General features: G+C 45.8%; 1 protein-coding gene across 3 annotated transcripts in view; it reads right to left on the bottom strand.

The window, feature by feature from the left end:
- The window catches only part of PLEKHG1 (pleckstrin homology and RhoGEF domain containing G1), a 289,773-nt gene that overhangs the window by 124,097 nt on the left and 145,961 nt on the right, over positions 1 to 19,715 (bottom strand). The window contains exon 1 of one of the 3 annotated variants that reach the window (XM_055135925.1): positions 4,247 to 4,438. The exons of 1 other annotated variant lie outside the window; for it this stretch is intronic. Coding sequence is in view for 1 of the 2 variants with exons in the window: in XM_055135923.1 (XP_054991898.1) it covers positions 4,005 to 4,071 (67 nt within the window). In the remaining variant the exon portion in view is untranslated. Of the gene's footprint in view, positions 1 to 4,004; positions 4,159 to 4,246; positions 4,439 to 19,715 lie in introns of those variants that run through there. One more of the 3 variants, XM_055135923.1, reaches the window with a different exon arrangement.

The following is a 19,715-nucleotide window of genomic DNA, read 5'->3' as shown; positions in this document are numbered from 1 at the left end:
TGGCCCCCCAAACTAAACAAAATTTCCAAAATGGATAGTGGGAGAAAAAAGTCTTGAACCTGGAGAAGTCAGTAAACCGAGTATTTGTCGAAGAGAATAAAAATGAGAAAAAAGGTTTTGCAAAAATACTGTTGTTCAAACACAGAAGAGGTGAGGCGTTGAGTGGTGAATCAAGATTCCTTCAAGAGTTAAAGTCCGATACCCACACACAGATAATTCACTGTGTCTATGCCAGAGACTCGGAGGGGCCATGACTACTGCAACTGAGAGGGAAGTCAGGCAGCGAATGAAGCCTAATGTGATCTGTAAATTATAATAATAATTCAAGTAATAATACCTCCAGAATTTCTACATTGAAGGTCATACACATTCCAGTCTGGATCTAAGGGGAAATCCATTAAGGCCTCTTAACCAAATGCTCATGTTTTCACATTTATCCTCTGCTTTTTTTTTGGGGGGAGGGGGTTGATTTTGGTTTCATGTAGAAGGTGAAAGAAATTGGGGAGGGGAGGTTCAGGTTGAGTTATCCCTTTGGGATGCATTTCAGAGAGCACCATTATCCACCCAAACCCACTCCTTCTAGCAACTGTGTCTGGATACACTTCCCAGCTACCTGCCATTGGAAATGTCATATGGTCAAATTCTCCCCAACGGAAATACAGGTTTTAGTGAGGGACTATTTCCCAAGCATTAGATATCATCTTTCACCTTTTTTTTTTTCAAGCTTTTTGGGTCACACCTGTTAATGCACAGGGGTTACTCCTGGCTCCGCACTCAGGAATTACTCCTGGCGGTACTTGGGGGACCATATAGGATGCTGGGAATCAAACCTGGGCCGGCTGTGTGACTCTACCCACTGTGCTATCACTCCAGCCCCCATCCCCCACCTTCTTTCTTCTTCCCACTAGAACCCAGACATGGCAGGGCACCACCATGACTCGGTGAACATGGCACTGATATCCTAGAGCAGCATTTCTCAACTAGGGGCGATCTGGATCCTGGGGACCCCAACAATATCCCAATGGGGCCACAGGTAAAATTAGTGCCTGTAAATATAAATTGGGGGACATAGTATGAGACTAGGGGGGCGCCAACTGGTAGGGTGGAAGGGGGGTGTGGAAGAGGAAACGAGGCCAGAAGGGTACCATGTCTGAAAAAAAGGTGAGAAATTCTATGCAGAGCAAGTGGACATCGGGAAGTCTGGGAGGCCAGGGATGCCCTGAGCATGGAAACTCTGGTCACCCTGAAGCTAGACAGACTGCATGTTGATCTGTAGAGAGAGTGAGAGAGAGAGAGAGAGACACTCAAGGCCCCACGATGTTCAGCCCCTGCAAGAAGAGTGTTTCTACACATGACTGAGAGCCTTCGAGATGACAGACCCTTACATGGAAGAACAACTTCCTGAGTTGCAGGGCCGGAAGCATCTTGCAGAGCCTCTCCTGAAGTTCTGACTCACAGTGAGTGTTTTCAGTCATTGCTAGGTTTTGAGTGGTTTGCTCTGCAGTAAGATTTAACCGCCTAATCTCCTATTATAACAGATGATTACTCCTACCATGATATGTCACTGCTTTAATGCTCCATCCAAATTATATTTTTTAATTTGCTTTTTATTTTATTTTATTGGTGTCTGGGGGGGCGCATGATCAACATGCTCAGGGGTTACTCCTGGCCCTGCACTCAGGAATTACTCGGAGGACCATATGGGATGCCGGGGATCAAATCTGGGTGGCTATGTGCAAGGCAAACGCCCAACCTGCTGCATTGTCGCTCCGGCCCCTCTATCCAAATATTCTTAACAAAACATACAGCCTCAAAGCTCACTTGCACACATAGAAAAATATTATGAAGGAGGAGGGTGGGGTGGGGAGAATCTCAGAGAGGTTCGACAACTTGCTCAAAGCTGAACTGTGAATCCGAGACTACGGTTTCTGATTTCTAATCCACTTTTTCCGGTACTTGGCTATAGATTCTTATCAACACAGAGCAGATAAGAAACTGATAAAAGCTTCATGTCTAAAGCACAGAGGCGCAGGTGCCAAAAGGGCCTCTATAGAGAGAGAGGGAGGAGAGAGACAGACAGACAGAGACAGAGAGAGACACAGAGACAGAGTGAGAGAGAGAGAAAAAAAGATTTTTTTTTTGTGTGTGTGTGTGAGAGAGAGAGAGAGAGAGAGGAGAGAGAGAGAGAGCGAGAGAGAGAGAGCGAGAGAGAGAGAGAGAGAGAGAGAGAGAGAGAGAGAGCGCACCAACCACATGTACAGGACCGGCTATGACCTAACATTTCCCTTAGGGCAGAGGGCACTGTGTTTCTGGTGTAGGCCTGCATCAAGAGCTTTGCACAGCGATCTCTGTGCCACTGGTCTGTTGCTTACGTGCACGAGGGCAGCTGGGGTGACGACTTCCCCTGGTAGCACCCAGCCTTCAGGACAAGACCTTAACCATGAAATAAACCCCAGTCCCTGGAAGCAACCGCCCCACTGTCCCTTTCTAACTAGGCTCAGAGCCTGAGCAGTAACCCCAATGGAGCTGTCCTCTTCCCTAACTCTTGGAGGATGAAATGTGTTTCGACTGCCAAAGATCAAGGATCTCTACCTTTCCCTTAAATGAAATAACCATCCATGCTTCAGCTTCCCTTTGAACAGCACCGACACTTAAGCGTGGACACTCAGGCCAGCGACAAGGACAGGCAGATACACAGGCTCCAGCTGGATTGAACACACTCAGTTGCAAACACTGCCCTGGCCGCACAGCACAGAGGGAGGCATGCAGCTAACTGACCCTTTCTTAAAGAAAAAGGAGGAGGAAGAAGAGGAGAAATTCAAGAATGCAAGCGGACTAACTCAAGCGACTAACAATAGGTCTCTGAGTAAATAAATCTCCCTGCCTAGATAGTACACTAAACATTTTCTGGAAGAAAAAGGAGGAAGGGAATTCAAAGTGTCTAACAATAGAGATCTGAGTAAATAAATCCTTGTAGTAGGCACACAATGTGAAAAGACTGAAGGTCATGTTTCCACATCTTGGAGGCGATAGGAAATGTCCATGACAAGCCACAGAGTGAGATGCTGGCTTATAAAGTTTATAGGCGATGTTAACTGAAGTTAGACTTGAAATGCCATCTATTTATTATTCATATTAGAAAAATGGACAGGATATAGCATAAAATATTAACATTGATTTTTATCAAGGAGGGAAGCAGATGGCTCTCACCTTGGATAATTATCTATAAACATCACTTTTTGTCAATAACTGTATGACTTTCACCACTCAAAAAAAAAAAAACTACTTAAAATCAAAATCGCAGCCTTAGGCTGTCTCGCATACTGAAACATTTTAAATGAAGATCATGATTTTTGTGTTCAGTACGCTGTCATCAAACAGAAATGCCAACCACCTTTCCAAAACATCAACGTGCCTAACTTATAGGAACAAAACAAAATACCATCCCATTCCAACTGGGAACACACCTAACACAATTTCCATGCCTCTTTCTCCCCAATCACTGCTCCTAACAAAAGTTGTTCTTACCCAGAACCATCCTGAGTGGAAACTGCATTTAATCTACTTTGGTTCCCGCCGAACGGGGGGGGGGGGGGGGGGGGGGGAGACTGAATCTCATCTCTTGCTGTTGCTAAGCACGAAACTGGCCACCGCTGCTTTTTCTTCCTCCCAGCAAAAATCTGCTGGAGCCTCCCCAGAAACACACACTTACAAGGCTGAGTGAGTGTTCAGTGCCGGGTTAGGATCCCAGCTTGCCCTGGGCACAATCAGGTCATCCTCTCTCTACACTAGCTCCATCTCCCTTTCCAGTCCAGCCCCAGTCCTACAGAAGCAAGAAAAGCAAAAAACCCCAAAGCCGCCACCGTTCCACCACGGCAGTTCAGGTGGCAGGCGCATCTCCGCCCCGCTGTCTGCCCGAGGAGAACTCTTCACAATGCATCCATCTCCTACCCCGCGGAGCCACGAGAACCCCGTCGTCGTCGGCCCGCAGTGCAGTTTCTCACCGTGAGGACGGCGGAGAGGAGGCTCCGGCTGCTCAGGGAACTTGCAGGAACAAGTTAGTTGGGGCATCGGCTCCCTGGCACCTCCACGTGCGTGAGTTCTTTCTCCCGGGCCCCAAGCCACCACTGGCGCCTGCCTTCAGCTGATGCAGTGACCCCTCCCGGGTGGAGGAGGAGGAGGAGGAGGAGGGGGGAGGGAGGAGGAGGAGGAGGAGGAGCGCGGTCAGGTGAAACAAGCCGCTTACCCGTAAGTGCGCGCAGCTCCCTCCTTGGAAATATTGCATGAGTCAGCTTTTATCTCGCGGAACCCCACCGCACAAAGGCTGGACGGAAACCTGATTTGCAACTTTCTCCCTGCCTCCCCCCCACCCTCGTGTGCCGACCACAAGCTTCGGCATCACCGCGAGCCTTAAATGAAACATGACATCATTCAATTGAGAAGCAGGACAATGGAAAGCACTGTGGGGAACTTGAAAATGCACACTTGGCTGAGCAGCACCCCGCGCGCCCGCGCGCCCGCCCGCCCTGGCCATTCTTTTGTGAACATCAAATACAGCCCACACTGGGCTCAAGCTGCCCAGAGCTCCACCTTCCTGCCTCCAAATTTCCTCCCCCAGCCAGCAAGAGCTTGGGAGCGCTGATATTTCCAAGTTCACTTCCTGAATGCAAAGTCAGTTCAATGGAAACGTTCGCTTAAAACCTGTAAGTCAAACAGACCCATACATCTTCAACCTAAGTTTATTTTTTCAAATTAAATATATATATTGCAGTGCCATGCATCAAACTCAGGCCTCACACAGGCATGGCATGGGATCTACCGCTGAGCTACACCCCCAGACCATTAACTTAAGATTTAGTTTGACGGAGGTTTGGGCAGTGGGGGAGCGAATACCAGAGTTGAAGTCAGTTGGGGTAATTAGTTTCCATTCACTTTTAATACAACCTTAAGCAATCAAGTGAAACTTGATTTAAACTTACAAAAAGAAAAAGAGAGAAAGAAATCCAAACACCCATCCCCCCCAAATAAATCTCTCTTAAGACAAATACTTTAAATGAAAAGTTAAAGACTTTTTCTAGGAAAAAGCAAGGGTTTTTGTTTTTTTTTTTGCCTTCTATTTATAAATCCTAAGAGGTAAAGCCAGAATGATGTACTTCCACCGTTAGTAGGAAGAACCTGGGGTTCTGATGTTGTCTGCCTGTATGGAAAGATCCAAAAGGTTCCTATTTGAAAATGGTATTGATGAAGATCTTCAAAAGGAGCGAAAATTGGTATTGTTATTGAAAACTAATTCTGCTGCACCATGGGACTCTGTCTGCAAATATGAATTTTGTCCTTGTATAGACACCCCAGATGAAATGATTGCAAAGGATCAAAATCCTTTAAATAGAGGCACCATTTAAAGCATTAATTTGTGGTTATGGAAAGGAACATTAGCTGATCATCTTTAATATAGCTATTTCTATCATGCCTATTAAGTGATTTTAAACTAACAACATAATAGGATAATTTCTTTTAACGCCTATTTCCTCCCCACTAAGGCTGAACCGGAGACAGACTGCCTTAGGAAGCCCACTCGGAGGGGAATTTACCAGTACAGGTGAATGTGGGGCGCTATTCCTCCCTGCAAAACTCAATTGCTAGAAGTCATGAGCTTGTGGAGGCTGAAAAATCAGCTTATTTTTAAAATTAATTAATTAATTATTTTTTGATTTTTTTGGGGGGGGTCACACCCTGTGATGCACGGGGGTTACTCCTGGCTCTGCACTCAGGAATTACCCCTGGTGGTGCTTGGGGACCATATGGGATGCTGGGAATTGAATCCCGGTCGGCCGCATGCAAGGCAAACGCCCTACTCGCTGTGCTATCACTCCAGCCCCCAAATCAGTTTATTTTTATTTATTTATTTATTTGCTTTTTGGGTCACACCCAGCTATGTTCAGGGGTTACTCCTGGCTTTGCACTCAGGAATTACTCCTGGCGGTGCTTGGGGGACCATATGGGATGCTGGGGATCGAACCTGGGTCGGCCGTGTGCAAGGGAAACGCCCTACCCGCTGTGCTATCGCTCCAGCCCCCAAATCAGTTTATTTATTTTTTTCAGTTTATTTTTAATGAATTAATTTGGCTGCTGGTGTTGGCCTACATCTGGCAATCAGAGCTCAGGGCTTACTCCTGGCTCTGTGCTCGAGATCATCGATCATTCCTGGTGGGACTCAAGGGGGACCCTATGTGGTGCCAAAAGTTGAACTGGGTTTGGCTGCATGCAAGGTAATATCTTAAGTCCGGAGCTAGTTCTCTGGTTCCTGAAAAGGCAGATTCAAGGCACATGACTTCCCCAGGGCTGTGGGAGCTGTTTGAATCCTTCCTTCTGATCTCCACGGTGATTTCACTCCCTAATTTCACTCCCTCCCCATACCTCTGCCTCAGATGGACTCAACTTTCTGAATCCAACTTAGAAACACTGTACTTAGCTACAGGCCAGCTAAGCTTCTCTCCTCTCACGCTTCTGTGGCATTTCTGCAAACAGGCTGACTGCTCTTTCCATCCGTTCAACGATCATTTGCGACAGTCAGAGCAATCTCCGGGTTCGTTCTTTCCTTATCATTAGCTGCCACCCGGGATTATCAGCTCACAGAAGACTCGAAGATCACTGTTCTCAGACCAGGCTTCGCAGGCAGAGATTCCTGGCTACAACTGGGCTTATTTGTTTTCTCCTAAGTTTACTTACTTTCATTTTCCAGTTAAGTACTATCTTAGGTTGGCTTGGGTTTATTTCCCCACCTAGAAACATGCTCTGATGAACGTTGTTTTCGTGTGTGTGTGTGTGTGTGTGTGTGTGTGTGTGTGTGTGTGTGTTGGGGTGGGGGCACACCCAGTGGTGCTCTGGGGTTACTCCAGGCTGGTTGTTTGGGTCACTTCCAGTGAGACTTGAGGGATAAACCAGTGCTAGGGATCAAACCCGAGGCTCCAGCACGACAAGCAAATGCTTGGTCCTTTGTGCCGTCTCCCTGGTCCTAAAAGGTCCCTTCTGAAAGATGCTGTGTCTATGTCAACCACGCTGCTCTGGTGGTGGATGCTAGGGGGAGACGGTTCCACGACACACTCAACAGGCCTTGGTTTAAAAGAGACTTCAAAGCTGGCAACACGGCCCAGGTACGAGTCATTGATCAGTGTACCCATGATTTCTGCATTAGCGGCGCCATCGACCTGTGTAAAGAGCTTTTCTATCACCTATAATTAGGTATGCTATAACATAATAAATAATTGTAAAATGATTATAAACATTTCAGAGCAACAACACAGAAATTATTGTTTTGCCTTTATATTTATCTCAGTGTCAAGCACTTATTGAGTAAATTAATACAGTAATAGCACATAGACCCAGGAGAGGGATAAGACAAAAGAAAAGTATATTTATTGAGCAAAAGTAAAGGTTTCTTTATACCTGAGAACTGGTGGATCTTTCTTTATTATTTTATTTTATTTTGTTTTTTGTGTCACACCCAGTGAGGCACAGGGGTATTACTCCTAGCTTTGCACTCAGGAATTACTCCTGGTGGTGCTCGGGGGGCCATATGGGATACTGGGAATTGAACCCCTACCCACTGTGCTATTGCTCTAGTCCCCTCTTTCTTTATTTAAAAAATTTTAATATGGATTTAACCAATTTTAAGACATCACTATAATATAATTTAATATAGATTAAATGTATAGAGATAAAAGATAACCAATTTTAAGACACCAATTTTATTTTATTTTATTGCTTTGTTATTTGGACGACACCCAGCGATGCTCAGGGCTCACTTCTGGCTCTGCACTCAGGAATCACTCCTGGTGGTGCTCAGGGAACAATTTGGGATGCTGAGGATCAAATCCGGGCAAGCATCCTATCCACTATGCTATCTCTCTGATCCCCTAAGACACCAATTTTAAAGAGAAACATTTATGCTACATATATATTTCAGGCCGACCCAAGTTTGATTCCTCCGTCCCTCTCGGAGAGCCCAGCAAGCTACTGAGAGTATCCCACCTGCATGGTAGAGCCCGGCAAGCTACCCGTGACATATTCAATATGCCAAAAACAGTAACAACAAGTCTCACAATGGAGACATTACTGGTGCCTGCTCAAGCAAATCGATGAGCAATGGGATGACAGTGATACAGTGATACAGTTATAATGATATATTTCAAGATATATTGTCTTTTCCATACAAAAATTATAATATGACAATTAAGGTGTTCACATTTTACTCTAGCCAAAAGAATACAACTCATTTTATACTCATTTAAGATTAAACAATAAGAACTTCTGAATTCTCCCTTACATAGTAGGCTTTTACAAAACTGATTTATGAGCTATTTGTTGTTACTATTGTTGTTGTGGTGTTGTTGATGTTGGAGGCCACACCAGCTGTACTCAGGGAATCTGGGTGGTGCAAGGGATGGAACCCGGGTTGGATGCATATAAGGCAAGCACCTTACCCGATGTTCTATTGCTCCGACCCCTGATTTTATGAACTTGAGCAAACCACATTGGTCACAAATTCTTTTTTTTTTTTTCTTTTTTGGGTCACACCCGGCGATGCACAGGGGTCACTCCTGGCTCATGCACTCAGGAATTACTCCTGCCGGTGCTCAGGGGACCACATGGGATGCTGGGAATCGAAGCTGGGTTGGCCACATGCAAGGCAAATGCCTTCCCCGCTGTGCTATCGCTCCAGCCCTGGTCACAAATTCTTGAAGGGCAATTAGTTAAGTTAGTAGTCATGCGCAATTATCTGAGCTAGTATTTTATGTTATAATAAAATGTAATTTCCTCTGTAGGGATAACTGAAATTAGATTCTCGGTATTATGAAACACTGCTTTAACTTACTGAGAGTTCTTATTGGTTATAACATGAGAGACTTGGACTTTTATTTAGAAACATAAAGATGTGGGCTGGAGAGACGGCCAGGGGCCAAGGGGCTTGCATTGCACAGGGCAGAGCACATTTCAGTGGATCTTTTCTTTGGTCAGGACTCTGCGATGGTTTTGCTTTTCGGTCTTTCCATCTCAGAGTCCACACTCAGGGGAGCACTGGGCACTGCAGTTCTTGGAGGTACCCTGCCACAGGACTGTTGTGCATGTAACAAAAGAAATCGAAGTCATGCAAAGGGGCACCAATACTGCAGTCTGGCTGCTTCCTGCTACCTACTTTGTTTGCTAACAGTAACTGCAAGTGAAAGGTTGCTGTTGCTCAGCAAAGTTTCTTTTTAGTTATTTTTTTGGTTTGTGGCTCAGGGCTTACTCTGGCTTGGTGCTCAGGGTTCACTCCTGGCAGGGCTTGGGGGACCCTATAAGGGATCAAAACTGGGTCTGGTGTGTACAAAGCAAACACCTTCTCACTGTACTTTCTCTCCTCACCCTACATCTCTTTTTATTTTTAAATTTTTTTTTAATTTAATTTTTTAATGAATCATTATGAGATACAATTGCAGACTTATAAACTTTCGTGATTACATTTCAGTCATACAATGATTGAGTACCCATCCCACCACCAGTGCCCATTCTCCACCACCAATGTTCCCAGTATTTCTCCTTCCCCCCATCCCCCTTCCCCCCTCACCACCCCCTGCCCCCGGCCTCATGGCAGGTACATTCCCTCTTTCTCTCTCTCTCTCTCTCCTTTTGCGTGTTATGGTTTGCAATACAGGTAGTAAGTGGCCGTCATGTCTGGTCTATAGTCTGCTTTGGGCACGTGTCTCCCATCCTGAGCAAGCCCTCCAAGCATCATTCACTTAGTGGTCCCTTCTCTATCCCAGCTGCCTTTCTCCCCAGCATGGGAGGCCGGCTTCCAAGCATAGAATGATCCTCCTGGCCTTTATTTCTATTATCCTGGGGTGTTAGTCTCCCATGCTATTACTTTATATTCCACAACCCACATCTTTTTTAAAAATTTTTTAAAAATTTTATTGAATCACCGTGAGATAGTTACAAGCTTTCATGTTTGGGTTACAATCTCACAATGATCAAACACCCATCCCTCCACCAGTGCACATTCCCCACCACCAATATCCCGGGTATACCTCCCCTTTCCCACCCTCCCCCTGCCTCTAAGGCAGACAATATTCCCACATACTCTCTCTCTTCTTTTGGGCATTATGGCTTGCAGCACAGACACTGAGAGGTCATCATGTTCATCATGTTTGGTCCATCATCTACTTTCAGCATGCATCTCCCATCCCAACTGGTTCCTCCAGCCATCATTTTCTTAGTGATCCCTTCTCTATTCCATCTGCCTTCTCCCCTCTGCTCATGAAGCAGGCTTCCAGCTATGGGGCAATCCCCCTGGCCCTTGTATCTACCATCCTTGGGTGTCAGCCTCACCCACATCTCTTTTTAAAGGATGGTAAAAGCTGTCTCTAATAACATGCACATGTATGCTTTATTCATTGTAAAAGATGCTCTTTTCAACTTCCTCTCCCACTCGAGAGGTGGCACAGTCTGGAAGGACAGGGGCTCTTCACAGTCACCCCGCCAGGAGCGGGGAGCCAAAGCGGAAAAGCAGGAGTCGGGACCCTATCTCCAACCTGCAGAACACACACTGGCCGGCCAGCCAAGCGCCGGCCAGTCTGGTGGCCTACTTGAAGGAGGACCAGGCAGCCCCACCATGAAAAAAACATCCTTTCCCAGAAATCTCTGAGCAGGCCTGGAATTCCACCCTGAGAACCGACTCTTTCTGGTTTAACCGAAAAGTCATGGTGTGGGGTGGGGGTGGGGGAAGGAACCTCAAATACTCCCTGGGAAGGGCTCTAGAAAGGTGGCTAAGGTAGGAAAAAACTGTCCAATTTTTGGGGTCTTTTGGGAATGAAGCCAGAAAGACTTAGGGGGAGAAGAAAGAGTGCAGAGAGCGGAGAGCATGCATTGTGCCACTGCACCCCACCCGCTACCCCTGCCTTCAAAATCCGGCTTCAAGTAGACACTCTGTTGACTTTGAAGCTCAGCTCAGCTCTCAGAGTCTGAGGACCAAAGGATGAAAGAATGACCTGGAAAAAGGAGAAGGGCGCGCCACGCGCAGTCTCCGGGAGCCAAGGAGAGACTTATGCTTCCTAGAATCATGATTGGAGAATGCAGATTTAGAAAATAATTTTACATTTTCAAATATGGAAGGGCTTTCAGTCAGTTCTTATGTTTTATTGTTGTTTGTTTTTTTGGGGGGGGCACACGGGGTAGTGCTCAGACACTACATTCCGTGATGCTTGAGGGATCCCATGTGTTGTTAGAGATCAAACTAGAGCCTCCGACATATGGAGCGTGCCCTCAGCCCACTGAGTTAGCCCCTTGGCCCCTGCAGGGCTAGAAGTCATAAGGGAGGCTGGAGTGATAGCATAGCGGGTAGGGCATTTGCCTTGCACGTGGCCGACCCCGGTTCGATTCCCAGCATCCCATATGGTCCCCTGAGCACCGCAAGGGGTAATTCCTGAGTGCAGAGCCAGGAGTGACCCCTGTGGAGCACCAGGTGTGACCCAAAAAGAAGAAAAAAATAGAAGTCATAAGGGAAACTGCAACACCCAACTAATGTTTAATAAATGGAATATAGTGGCTTAAATGTTGGAGAAGGCTGGGGCAATCCACAATGCTATCTTTGGATTAAAGATACTGTCTAGACATAGAAGGACTTCACTCATTTATGGAATATAAAATAACAGAATATAGAAGTAACACCCAAGGACAGTAGAGACAAGGGCCAGGATGATTGCTCCACAGTTGGAAGGAGAAGGCAGCTGGGACAGAGAAGGGGTCACTAAATCAATGATGGTTGGAGGGGTCATTTGGGATGGGAGCTGTGTGCTGAAAGTAGACAAAGGACCAAACATGATGGTCTCTCAGTATCTGTATTTCAAACCATGATGCCCCAAAGTAGAGAGAGAGTAAGAAGGAAAGTTTTTGCCATAGAGGCAGGGGTGGGGTGGGGTGGCAGGAGGGATCCTGGGGACATTGGTGGTGGAAAATATACACTGGTGGAGGGATGGGTGTTTGATGACTGTATGACTGAAACTCAATCATGAAAGCTTTGTAACTGTATCTCTGTATCTCATGGTGATTAAAAAATTAATTAAAAAATAAATATTAAAACATGGTACACATCTCTCGATGCAAAGGATAAAGCCAATTATTCTCCAAGACAAGGCCATGCACAACATGTTCTTCTTGTTTGCTTGCTTATTTGTATTTTGGGGCCACACCCAGTGGTGCTCAAGGCTTACTCTTGGCTCTGTGCTTAGGAGGGGATCAGGGGATCATATGGGTGCAAAGGATCGAAAACTGGGTAGGCTGTGTGCAAGCAAATGCCCTACCAGCTGTACTATTGCTCCAACCACACATTCTTTTTTTTTAATTGAATCATGTGAGATAGTTACAAAGTCTTCATGTTTGAGTTTCAGTCATACAATGATCAAACACCCATCCCTCCACCAGTGCACATTTTCCACCATCAATGTACTCAGTATACCCCCCTCCCCCCATTTCCAACCCTCCCCTTGCCTCCATGGCAGACAATATTCCCCATATACTCTCTCTCTCTACTTTTGGGCATTATGGTTTGCAATACAGGTACTGAGAGGTTATCACGTTTGGTCCTTTATCTTTCAGCACACATCTCCCATCCCAAATGATTCCTCCAGCCATCACTGTCTTAGTGATCCCTTCTCTATTCCAGCTGCCTTCTCCCCCAGCTAATGAGACAGGCTTCCAACTATGGGGTAATATTCCTGGCCCTCATGTCTACTGTCCTTGGCTATTAGTTTCATATTATGTTATTTTATATTCTACAATTGAGTGCAGTCCTTCTATGTCTGTCCCTCTCTTTCTGACTCATTTCACTTAGCATGAGACTCTCCATGTCCATAAGCAAATTTCATGACTTCTTTCTTAACAGCTGCATAGTATTCCATTGTATAGATGCACCAAAGTTTCTTTAACCACGCAGCCCCACATTCTTAATATATTTTCATTCTTACTATATTTTTAATCAATTCGAGCTTTTTTTCTTTGAAAGCAAAAGCCATGGAATGACCTTTTCTGAGTACATATCAAAGAAAAAAGTGATAAATATGAAGTCAATTTCCTGCCAAGGTATCACTCATTCCCCCACTCCCCACAAACACATGCCAATGTCCCCAAGGAGGCCTCAGTCACCTCACTAACATCTTTCTATATGGTATTATTTATTCATTACACCATGTTTATTGCAAATGTTGTTTATTAAAAATCTTCATATACTATTCCAGACAGAAGGGTCTAAGCCCACTCAAGATCACCCACTGCAACTTTCAGCTTTGCTATTGTTACACAGACTAAAGCTTAACAAACACACTTATCATTTTGTTTTCCCCTAAGCTAGTTTTTTTCAAAGTGAAGTCATTTTCATTGTGCGTGAGTTTGTCTTCACAAATTTAGAATGTGCTTAGGAGAACAAAAGATAAGAGATTTGAAGCAGAAAAAAAATAACATGTATAGGAGACATGAAAGGAAAGTATTATTTTGTTTTGGTTAGTCCTGGAGTATTAAATCTAACAACAGAAATCATTTTGTATAAAGACTAAGTCCTCCTCATACTTAAATGATGCAACTGAAATGACCATACCGCCTACCCCTTACTGCAAGGCCAGCGGGGAGGCATGGCCATGAGAATTTTAGAAAACAAAGCACCTTGGGGCTGGAGTGATAGCACAGTGGATAGGGCATTTGCCTTGCACATGGCTGACCCGGGTTCGATTCCCAGCATCCCATATGGTCCCCTGAGCACCGCCACGGGTGATTCCTGAGTGCAGGGCCAGGAGTGACCCCTGTGCATCGCTGAGTGTGACCCAGATAGAAAAAAAAAGAAAACAAAGCACCTGGCCGCTCTTGAGCACAGCACAGCCTTACCTTTGCATTGCACCCGTTCCATCCCCCTCAGCGATGCCCTGAAAACCAACTGGGTCTCCAGGCACCACCAGCTCTCTCAGCTCTGGGGAGCCGATCTGCCTCAGCTCATTTCTTTGTCTGGTGCATTGTCATTCGTTCTAGTTTGTACTCTGTTCTTTCCTTGGGATGTTTCAGTCTTTCGTTTCCAGAGACAATGCAATCAAGGCTGAGCTATTTCTAAACCGAACAATTTGCAGATAGCCAGCGCGCGAGATGTTACAAAGAGTCCTTGCTTTTCCGTCCGTATCTCAGCCCCATCTTTAAGGTCACCATCAAGACTCCCCATGCTCAGCACAATGGACTAATTATCCCTGCAAGAATGCAGTGTTTCCAGACACATTTTTCTCCTGGAGATAACACACATCGAATCCAGTCCTAACCAGAGGCATTCGACACAATCTCTACTCGAGACATTCTTCAGAAATGTACTTGAACTGGGAGAAAGGGGCCTGTAGGCTCTGTGGAAATCCTGCTGCAGTGCTTTCCAAAATACTAATTAAAACGAGAATCGATGAGACCTTCAGAGGAACAGCCAGGGGGGAGGGTCCCAACTTGAATGTGAGTTTGCAAAGCCACTTCATGTCTTGGCAGGGCACAGACAGCAGCTGCCTTGGACGGTGTTTTCCCCATCGCTCCAAAGTGAGGTGTGATGTGGAGGATCCAGCTGATCATGGTCACCCCCCCCCCACCCACCCAATATAGACTTTGAAATGGGGGATGGGGCGCTCGGAGGGAGAACAATCAAAAGTCATAGAGGTGAGAACACTCACTGCAGACAAGTCATCCAGGTAGCAATAAGGTTATCTCTGAGGAGAACCTTTTTTCCAGGCTCCAAATCTTTCTCCCAGGAATGGTCCCCATTGGTGTCCGGTTCCCAACCCCAAGTCCATCTTCAGTGCTTAGGGGCTGACGGCCTGACCAGCCAGAGGAGTGACCGGTGAGCACCCTTATCTAGTTCCTACAACTGAAATAGGTGGTTTGAGTTTCTACTTCTCTGAGCTCTTGAACCCAGTCATGATGGCATTCCCCTTTGGGCAGAGATTTGTCAAAGGTCAAGTGAAGACCCCAGCTGGGGAAAATAGACATATTTCCCTCTTAAGAAGCAGAGACGAGGGGGCTGGAGCAATAGCACAGCGGGTAGGGGGTTTGCCTTGCACACAGTCGACCCGGGTTCGATTCCCAGCATCCCATATGGTCCCCTGAGCACCTCCAGGAGTAATTCCTGAGTGCAGAGCCAGGAGTGACCCCTGTGCATCGCCGGGTGTGACCCAAAAAGCAAAAAAACAAACAAAAAAGAAGCAGAGACGAATGATTGCTGTTCAGGAGTTTTTTTTCCTAAGTGGAAGGAGGGCATGAAGGCAGCCAGTTTTAGGTCTATGGTTACAAAGCTCCTGGGTGCCAACCTGTGCGACCTGTTCCTGATGCTGCCCTTCACAGCTTCAGCAAAGACCGTGCCAACCTGCAGACCCACATCCTTTCATACCTTTCTACTTTAAATAAGAGCATTAGCCATACATTGGGGGCCCACTCAAGGCCAGGCCCCACACTGGGTTCAGTGAATGGGCCTTGCTTTCTAGAAGCTTCTGTCTAGCAAGCGTAGACAAGCATCAATAAGAAGCGTGAGCAGTGTATGGGATGTGACAGGTGTAACAAGAATTACACCTTCTACATCTGCAGAACTTTTTACAAACCATTTCCCCTCTTATTTTCAAACTACCCTTCCAGTCCTACTGAAACAGAACCGCCACTTCGAGATGCTCAAATCAAGCAAACTTGTTGCATCTCCTTCTATTACTGTTTCTAATCTTAAGAGTGAGCTCTTGACTCATCTTTCATCTTGTATTTAATTACTCGGTATCTGAGCTGACAGCCAAACTTGCTGTAAGGTTTTTTTTTTTTTTTTTTTGTCTCAACACTTGCCTAATTTCCAGTTCCCACAGGAGCACATGAAGTAACTTGTTTATGTTAACAGAACAAAGCCAGGGGAAAAAAGATCTCTCTGTCAGTGTACAGGTTTAATCTTAATTAGGCCAAGGAACAAGTGTAATGAAATTTATATTAGTTCATTCTGGGTAAAACTGAGTGAATCCTACATAAACAGATGTAGCACTGTAGCACTGTTGTCCCGTTGTTCATTGATTTGCTCGAGCGGGCAGCAGTAACATCTCCATTGTGAGACTTGTTCTTACTGTTTTGGCATATCAAATATGCCACGGGGAGCTTGCCAGGCTCTGCTGTGCAGACAAGATAACTCTCCGTAGCTTGCCGGGCTCTACTGTGCGGGCTGGATGCTCTCAGTAGCTTGCCGGATTCTCCAAGAAGGGCGGAGTAATCGAACCCCGGTCGGCTCTGTGTAAGGCAAACACCCTACCTGCTGTGCTATTGCTCCAGCCCACATAAATACATGAAATACATGAAAAGAAAAAAATATTGTGAGAGAGACAGACAGACAGAGAGAGAGAAAGAGAGAGAGAGACAGAGAGAGAGATAGAGAGAGAGACAGAGAGAGAGAGAGAGAGAGAGAGAGAGAGAGGAAGAGAGCATCCAAATACTATTATTAGTGATATAATACTCATTTCGTATGGGGATAGGTCTCTATATTTATTATCTTATATATATATAATCACATGTCAACATGTAATTATAATAGAGGAAGAGCAAAATGACCGTATGTGATGGCGATTCCCCAGGGGCTGATGTCCCTCACATCACTGTCCCCACCTCCTTTCTGCTCTGCCCAGGTTAACACACTGCCCCTGCTGACAGCTTCCAAGAAGGCTAAGGGAAGAAGGTGTCAGGGTGCTGGGGCAGGAGTGGGCAGCCTGTCTGATGAGGGGGTTTCTTCATGGGCAGCCCAGACTCCAAGCTCCCAACTCCCACTAGGTTCCTTTTGTGATCATGTTCCTGGCAGGGCCTGGGGCTGCCTTTGTGGCCACCTCCCTCCGCCATCATCTTCCCACTGGCCCTTCACACCTTGGACCAAGTGACCCTTCCTTAAATGCTTCCCTGGACCCCACAGGTCTCATTCTGACCCAACCAGCAGACTTTGCATCTTACCCAGCCCCTGACTGGTAGAATTTCATACCAACTCTAGAGTCTGGTTATCTAAAGGGCGAATAACACTTTGACACAGGCTTTGTCAGAAGGATGAGCTTGGCTTTTTTTTTTTTTAATCTGATTTTTGGACCTGGCTCAGGTCTTACTCTTGACTCTGTGCTCAGGGGTCACTCTCGGCGGAACTTGGGGGACCATATTCAGTGCTGGGGATCAAACCTGGGTTGGCTGCATGCAAGGCAAGCGCGTTAGCTGCTATACTATTTTTTTTAGCTGGACATCAGCTTTTCAATGGGTGATACACTGCCAATTTTTTTTTGGCCTCTCTTTAGAATTATGAATGGCTTGATTCAAAGCAATGGAAAAAAGCACTTAATCAGGAAGTGGATAAAAGAAAACATACGTGTATCCATCCGAGAGGAATCCCAGGCTCTCCCCTCCTCCTTGCTTCCCGTGGCTACTCCGTGGTGTGTGCCTGCCATTTCTCTGGGTCTTGGAATTGCACGTCAAACCTAGGGCTGATCATTCCCCACTTCCTTAGCCCACCTGTAAGAATCACCACAACTTTCTCATCTTGGGAACGCTCAATGATGTCAACCATGTCTGTTCATGTTCGTTCACAGCAGAGGATGAGTGCGGAGCACCACTTCCACAGAACCTGGCATTGGTCACTCCCGTCAGCATTGTTGATGCTCTTTTTTTTTCTTTTTTCTTTTTGGGTCACACCTGGTGATGCACAGGGGTTACTCCTGGCTCATGCACTCAGGAATTACTCCTGGTGGTGCTCAGGGGACCATATAGGATGCTGGGAATAGAACCCGGGTCAGCCTCATGCAAGGCAAACACCCTATCCGCTGTGCTATTGCTCCAGCTCCCCTTGTTGATGCTCGTGAGTGAGGCCACTGGCTGGGACATCCGGGTGTGCCATCGTGGTGGCCCAGCAAGGTGGCAAGAACGGGAGGTGCCTGAGGGAGGGAAGTGGGTACCACGATGACCTATGTGGGGCTGGAATTATGTGCAGGAGGAACCATTATTAACAGGACTGGAAATCACAGAGTCTCAATCAATTAAAATTTTTTGGAGGGAGGGCCACACCCAGCGATGGTCAGAGGTTACTCCTGGCTCTGCACTCAGGGATCACTCCTGGCGGTGCTTACGGAACCACAGGGGATGCTGAGGATTGAGAATGGTCAGCTGCATGCAAGGCAAGTGCCCTACTCACTGTACTATTGCTTTGGCCCTAAAATTATTTTGAAAAATTAATTGCAGTTAATACTTTTTGAGTGGGGGAACTACTGGGATAGAAGTCTTTATCATCTTTTTAAAAAAGTTATTTTATTGAATCACCGTGAGATACAGTTACAAATTTTTCATGTTTGAGTTTCAGCCATACAATGATCAAACACCCATCCCTCCACCAGTGCACATTTCCACCACCAATGTCCTCATTATCCCCCTACCCCCCACCCACCTCTCACCTATCATCTTTTTTTTTTTTTGCTTGTTTTTTTTGTGTGTGTGTGTTTGGTTTCACTCCTGGGTGTGCTCAGGGCTTACTCCTGGCTCTGTGCTCAGGGATTACTCCTAGTGATGCTTGGGGGACCACCAGTGCTGCTGGGGATAGAATAGGAGTTGGGTACAGGCAAGAGTACTATCCTGGGCTTAAGTATCCAGGGTATTTAATCCTGGTACTATCTTTCTGGCCTCAGGGGTTTTCTAGTCTAACTCCACATCTGTCTGGTCTTGGAATCGGCGAGCATCCAATCGAGTACTGCCCAGTCTCTGCTTGAGTCTGTCCTCACCAGGCATATCTCGGCACGGAGAGCCCATCCCAACCTATAAAAGATCTTCTCGCCTAAAGCTGAAGTTCACTAAGGACCATTGTCATTAGACCTCACCTTCATTTGGAAATTTCTTAATGATCTGGGTTTCTCTTGCTATTTGAAAATAGGATGCTTCTATTTGCTGTGACATAAGTTATACTTTAGCTCTGAGAAAGCTAGTGCCACTAATTTTTAAAACTTCTTTCCTTACTTTTGGAATTTGGGGCTACCTCTGGCTGTTCTCAGGGGTTACTCCTGACTCTGTGCTCAGAGGTCGCTCCTGGAACTATCTGGGGGACCACATGTGGTGGCAGGAAAATGGAAGATGACCACATGCAAAGCAAGTGTCTGAACCCCTGAACTACCTTAACAGCTCCAGCTGCCATTAATTTATATGGAAAAAAAATTTGGCCACTCCTGGCTCACTTCTAGCAGTGCTGGGGAAATCATACAGAGTGCTGTGGATTGAACTGGGTTGGTTGTGTATAGGCAACCACCTTTCCTGCTAGGAATATTTCTCCAGTGTCAATGGTCAAAATGGAAAAAAAAATCTGACTATTCCCACAGCCCGTACGTAATTACTTATAAAATCATATCCACTCGGCACTTTCTACTTTTGAACAGTTAGGAACCATGTATGTGACTAGGTGTACCCAGATGTAGTTATCTCTTCATTAAAATAGTTATTAATATGGCTTGGAAAGAGTTAAAAGGGCTGGGGTGCATACTTTTTTTGGAGGCCCATTTTTTTTCTTATTTAACCTTTAATGGCCAAGATAAAAGATAATATGCAGCAATATAAAATATCTGCCATAGAACACTTTTTGGTATGCAATATCATTTAAAAAATTTTTATTAGAGAATCTCTGTGATGTACAGTTACAAACT

The sequence above is a fragment of the Sorex araneus genome, chromosome 4, assembly GCF_027595985.1.
Source record: "Sorex araneus isolate mSorAra2 chromosome 4, mSorAra2.pri, whole genome shotgun sequence".
In the NCBI taxonomy this organism is placed as follows: Eukaryota; Metazoa; Chordata; class Mammalia; order Eulipotyphla; family Soricidae; genus Sorex; species Sorex araneus.
Note: the sequence above shows the minus strand (reverse complement) of the source record. Positions and strands in the feature narration are given on the sequence as shown.